General features: G+C 32.1%; 1 protein-coding gene and 1 long non-coding RNA gene across 3 annotated transcripts; both read left to right on the top strand.

Moving 5' to 3' along the window:
- Positions 1–203: 203 nt before the first annotated feature.
- Positions 204–1,989, top strand: LOC129316514 (aspartic proteinase CDR1-like). Its single transcript, XM_054960937.1, has 3 exons — positions 204–810; positions 1,589–1,708; positions 1,880–1,989. The coding sequence occupies exons 1-3, from the start codon at positions 204–206 to the stop codon at positions 1,987–1,989; spliced, it is 837 nt and encodes a 278-aa protein (XP_054816912.1).
- Positions 1,990–3,935: 1,946 nt separating this feature from the next.
- On the top strand, positions 3,936–6,136 carry LOC129315133 (uncharacterized). Of its 2 annotated transcripts, XR_008594395.1 has the most exons (4): positions 3,936–4,133; positions 4,363–4,469; positions 4,903–4,972; positions 5,968–6,136. It is a non-coding gene; the product is annotated as an uncharacterized LOC129315133 (long non-coding RNA). The 2 variants fall into 2 exon arrangements; XR_008594396.1 differs by lacking the exons at positions 3,936–4,133; positions 4,363–4,469 and adding an exon at positions 4,245–4,337.
- The last annotated feature ends 226 nt before the right edge of the window (positions 6,137–6,362 follow it).

The following is a 6,362-nucleotide window of genomic DNA, read 5'->3' as shown; positions in this document are numbered from 1 at the left end:
GAAATATAGTAAAAAAGAATCCAATACCTCTTCATCTCACACATAGGGGTTGCACAAGTCCACTTCTCCTCCAAGCCTATTTATTAGACCACTTTTGTTCCTTAGCATATACATACACTAGGAGTTCTTCTTATGTAGGCAATGCAAGACTTCTCCTTTTGACATATTTACACAATAATTATAACAATTCTCGACATGTGACAATGACAGGTAGTGACTTCACTTGGTTACAGTGCATGCCCTGCATAAGATGTTTTGATCAAGGTGATCTGGACTACTTGCATACTGATTTTAACTGGGGTCTCCATGCTGTGGACTGCAGAAGCATACAGTGTATACACATTGTGAATCCATCAGTAACGGAAGTCTTTTGTGAGGCTGGTGATTGTCAGTGTAAATATATGATAGAATATTCTGATGATTCTACTTCAGCTGGAGACGTGTTCCAAACTTTACTTAGACTTCAAACATCAGCTGGTGACTATGTGCTATTTCCTTCATTCATATTTGGATGTAGTAGAGAAACGAGAGGTGATTTTTCTGCAGTATCTTCTGGCATTGTTGGCCTTGGAAGAGCACCAGCATCAATGGTCTCACAACTCTATAACTACATTGATGGAAAATTTGCATATTGTTTAGTTCCACTGGGGCAAGATGTAGTTAGTGAAATGAGGTTTGGTCCAATTGCTGTGGTTTCTGGGCCAGATGTCATTTATACTCCAATGATAGCAACATATCCGACAAGTTATAACTATCATATTTTGATGGAGGGAATTACTGTGGGAGACGTATATGTACCTTATTTATCAGGTAATGATTGTGAATTTAATCCCATACATACATTAATTTATTGGTCAACATTCTTTTTTTTAAAAAAAAAATTTCTTGTTGATGGGATAATTTTACTTTCAGTTCCTAAAATTTCTCTAAGTTATTGATTTAATCATACATGCATTAATTTATCAGGTAATGATTGTGAATTTAATCTCATACATGCATTAATTTATCGGTCAACATTCTTTTTTTTTTAATTTCTTGTTGATGGGATAATTTTACTTTCGGTTCCTAAAATTTCTCTAAGTTATTGATTTAATGATTGAACTAAATGTTGACTTGGTATAACTCAGCTAGTATTTTATTAAGTTAAAGAATTATGGAGACTGAGTTATATTGAGTCAAAAATCCATAAGAATTGGGTTATTCCAAGGTAAAAAACCTATAAGAAATAAGTTATATGAATAAAAGTCCAAGGATTTGATCAATAATTGAGGAAATGTTCAAGAACCAATTAAAATGATATTTTTCCATAATTGATTTAGTAATGGATATTATAGTTGCAATAACATTTAGCAATAATAATAATATTTTCTTGAAGAGAAATAATAACAACAATATATGTTAATATTTTTATATTAGTTTTGATCATCATCAATTTACATCATGGTTGTTTCACTCATATCCTTCCCAGTAATATTTATAATTCAATTTTAATTTCATTACATTTCTTATATACAATTTAATTTCATTACTTTTATTACTCCAGTTGACTTATTTGGTCCTTTTTTGTGTTATAACAAAATAAATGCAGGTAATACTATAGCCAATACGATCATCGATTGTGGGACAACAGTGACTAGACTACCACCAAGACTTTACTCATTTCTTGAAGAACAAGTTGCAAGACAATTGGATCGATTATACAGACGTGGTACTGACCCAGGAGGATTTTTTAGCCTTTGCTATAAAAATATCAATGTTGAGAGAATTCAAAGTCCAAGTTTTAAAATTAATTTAAGAGGAGGAGTTTTGGAGTTAAGTGCAGAAAATATCTATATTATGATTGGTAACGAACTGTGCTTCTGTTTTAAACCTTACCCAGGCGATGAAGCTATCCTTGGGACCCTTCTTCAGGCAAACTTCATGGTTTCATATGACCTTCAAAGGAGGCAAATTGCCTTCAAGAAAATGAATTGCGCCAACTTGGACTAATATATATATATATATATTACATTGTGTGATACATGAACAAGTACGCTTGTCTTAGCTTCTTCTTTTGAATAAGAAGTTTATGATCTATTTATTACTGATCATTTATGTTCCCAACTAGTTAACTTCTTGGAGGCTCTTGATCCTCTCTACTTCTCTCATATACAAGAGAAGGTAATTGTGCATGGAATCCACGTTCATGCATATCATAATTATATGGATTTAAATCTTCTAAAGTTGACATATGTGAATTTCTATAAAGTTTTTCTTTTTTAGTATTTAATTTTTATCTAAATCTTCTAAAGTTTTTTTTCCTTTTTTGCATTCATATATGGATTTTTTTAGTGATGGAACAAAAAAAGAGTTAATTTTCAGGGTTTTATTATTTCTTATAAAATATAAAATGTTCACATAGAAATTTGCAAATCTCAATTTTAAAAACTTTAAATCCTAATTTATATACTATATATATAGGGGCCCATTAAAGGGATTCAAAGTAGAGAGAGAAGAGAGACATAGAGACAAGAGAACAGAATGGGTGAATGATCTAATGGTGTATTACTTTATTGAGGTACAATACACATGTACAGAAGAAGGACAGTGTGTATGATACACAAGTCTGTTACACAAGTTAGTTAGTGTAACTAAACCATCTAACTAAACCAACCAGTTACTTAACTGTTCATGTAATGCTCTCCCTCAATTTGAGGGGCTCTCCAACACCTAAGTGGCCCATTTGGTTCATTGAATCAAAGGGAATGTAATGGAATGTAATAATATATATGTAATGGAATGTAATCAATATTACATGGGTTTGTTTGGTCAGACATAAGAAATAGTGGGATTGAATCTATTTTTTAGACTTAATTAAATACAAATCAAAATATAAATAGACAAAAATACCTTTAAAATGGTATTGAATCTATTTTTTAGACTTAATTAAATGCAAATAAAATAAAAATAGACAAAAATACCCTTTAAAAAACTCACTCTCCTTCCTCTTGTCACAGTCATAATAATAATTCCAGATAAATGCACCGAGTAATGGTCTAGCAAATGATTAATGCAGCAATTAGCAATAAAAATGGAGTTCATTCCTAGAATACAAGAAGGAATGAAAAGATGAAATCAGAAATGAAGGTATTCTGCTAGAGGGAAAAGTTGTCAGAAGAAGATATGATTATAACCAATTATGTGCTCCCCCTCCTCACGTCCCCTTCTTATTCTTCCTCATCTTCTTTCAGCATTCGTAGCTTCCATGTGGGTTTCTTGATTTACCTAGCCCTTCTTAGCTCATTCTTGTAGCGGCTTATATTAGGTTCTTGGCCTATGAGTGCCTTCCCCTTTGGTCTAGACCCATTTCTTTTAGGTTTTAACTTGTGTGGGTAGTGACATTGCCCACCCCTTTAAGTTTGACCCTGTCCTCAAAGTTAAAAAATGGATATAGACACTATATGTCCTCATATTATTCCCAAGTGGAATCAACTGAAGCATCCCACTGGACCAACACGTGAAGAACCCACTAATCCTTTAATTGAACCTAGTGTACTTCCTCAATATCGTACGGAGAGTGACCACCCCCTTCATACATTTCTTCAATAACGAAACATGGAAGACTAGGTGATTCTTGTAGCTGGTAACAAACTGTAATAACCTATAATGTTTTGTGGAAAAAAATAAATAAAAAATATTATATTAAATATATAATAAGGTGTATTAATTATAGTTATATTAATTTTGGGACCACTATGACAAGAAGGAGTGTTGGTGTAGTGGAAGAGTGCATGCAACCCAATCATCAGGTCCCAAATTCAAATCTGACTAAGGCCAAAAAAGGGATTTTATTTTGTTTTTGTTTTCTGAAATTACCAAACTGCCCCTTTTCAATTTGATAAGGCTTCTCATCCCTTTTCTTCGATTGTTCGAGATTTGTCCAGAGAGAGAAATGCTCTTCCTTATGCTTCATTCCTTCACTCTTCCTTTGCATCTCCGATTCCTTCCTTTTCAATTTTAGCCATCACCGGCATGAGCTTTGACCACCGATTTGTCATAGCTAGCTGGAGTGAGAGCTCATTTTTTGCTGTTGGAAGTCAACTAAAAATCTCTTCCTTGTTCCTTGTACAAGCTCAGCGTTTCATTGGGTTAAGGTATAGATAATGGGAATCAATTTGCTTGTGTTGTTGTCAAGTTTTATTTCTGCTATGTTCTTGCTTATGATGCTTCTTCTTTCTACTCGATTCTTGTTGTTACTCTGTTCCTATAAACTCTGTCCAAGCATTGCTAATGGGTAGAAGAAATCAGGTCGTCAGAATAGATGGTGCTAGTCACGAGCTGAAGCGACGCTAATTCAGGTTTTTTTCCCTTTCTCTTGAACAGTGTTATGTCTTCCTCTGTTCCTTGCTCAACTTGAGATCCCATCTTCTCTCCCTATTCGGTTGGCAATCTCTTGATCTCTCCCTCTTTCACTATTATTAGTGATTAAGGTGAGGATTTTTTAGCACTCTTTCTTTGTTGAGCCATATGAGAGGGAGTGTGAGTTGATGGATGAAATTAGAGTTCTTTGATAGAACCTTGTTGCTGCCGTAGGTTATAAGAAGAAGGTTCAAATTTGAGCTAAAAACTTGACTTAAGACTTGGTAGTGATATACATATGGGTCATAATTTTAGAGTTAAATTAATTCTATTCAAAATAGTTGATGCAAAGAATTTATTAAGGTGAAATTGAAAGAGAATAGCTTTGATATATTACTTGAATATTGGCTTCATTGAGATGCCTACTGAAATGTGTGAAATAATTCTAAAGCATGAATTTTGGTTTCGAATTTTAAGTGATAATGGTTGATATAGGAAAAGTTAAAGGAAGTTTTTGTAAAGTAAAGATGATTTGTTAAATTTTGTTTAATAATATCCTTATAGGATGTGCGTAAGATGAGGATCCTGATAGAAATTGAAGAAAGAATATTGTGAGAATCTGGAACTTCAACAAGTAAGTGAATAGCATCCCCTTTAATTTATTTTTATTTGTATTCTTATTTTTAATAGATTTTCATTGAGATATTTCACTCTTATAAATTACATTAGTTTTGAAAATTTAAAATATCAATGCTGGTTAGTTAAAAGATGATATATGCATTTATTTCTTCAAGGAATATATTTCAAAGATTTATGAAATTAATTGGTTTGTTAAACTCTTCAAATCCTTGATTATTTTGATAATGCAAGCTTGTATATTATTTATGAAAAACCATTTTCAACAAGTCTTAAAGTGACATTTAAAATGATGCATGCGAGTTTGGTATTGAAAACGCAAATTGTATTTCAAAAATAATTATTCTTCTCATATGTTTGAAACACGATTTTTGAGAGGACTCTAAACAGAACACTGCTGCTAATGACAATTCCGTTAGCCCATAGCACGCTGTGGTTAAACACTAGCTAGTTTGTTTCATGAGTTTTATTCTCACATTTGGTATTCGTGGGCTTTGTACCCACATTTGATTTCGTGGCCTGAGTCGCGTTTGGTTATTTATCCTCGTGGATTGTGTGTCCACATTTGTTTCATAGCTTTGGCTGCGTTTGGTTACTTACCCTCATGAACTGGTGTGTCCGCATTTGTCTTTATAGCATAAGTTGTGTTTAGTTATTTACCTTCATAGACTGTGTGTCCACATTTATAACCTGTTCTGTTGAGTTCTCAAAATTTTAAATGTTGATTAATATGTGTTCTCAAAATTTATATGATTTTGGCTAACAATTTTACCACTTTGAGTAATATGTGAGTAAATTATTTTCTTTAAGCATGATAACATAAATTATTTTCAATTTACCCTTATTTTATTATTATGGGTATGACTTATAGGTTTATAAATTTTTATAGAATCATTTTTAATTAGTTAACACCATTATTAGAGTTTGTTGATTTAAATTTTAAGAATTTTACCATGGGAATACTATTCACTGAAAAAATTATTTTGGTCTCAGATTTGTTAGCTGACGCTAATCCTACCATCGACCTCTAAAGGAAAAACTAGCTACAATGGGTGGACATTTTTTATTGGTACTGTTGCTGTTAATGTAAATATATAATTTGTATGTCTTTTTGATTTAAAAGAAAGAGTAGATGCTCCACATAGGTTGTTGATAGACCTTATTTTTGGCTTGTATACTAGTTGCTAGTTGGAAGGAGCTACGCTCCTGATTTATACTATTATCTGTAAAAAATTTTGTTGTAAAATTTTTGGGAGATCCTAGTTACAGGGGAGGTTCTGCCAAAATTTCTACAAAATATTAAAGTCTTCTTATGATAAGTAATAATAAAAATGTTATAAATTCTATATAATCTAATTAATTTTTTAAACAAAATAAATGAAAATGAA

This window comes from Prosopis cineraria, unplaced genomic scaffold (genome assembly GCF_029017545.1).
Source record: "Prosopis cineraria cultivar Desert tree isolate PC_DT_omini unplaced genomic scaffold, ASM2901754v1 PC7, whole genome shotgun sequence".
In the NCBI taxonomy this organism is placed as follows: Eukaryota; Viridiplantae; Streptophyta; class Magnoliopsida; order Fabales; family Fabaceae; genus Prosopis; species Prosopis cineraria.
Note: the sequence above shows the minus strand (reverse complement) of the source record. Positions and strands in the feature narration are given on the sequence as shown.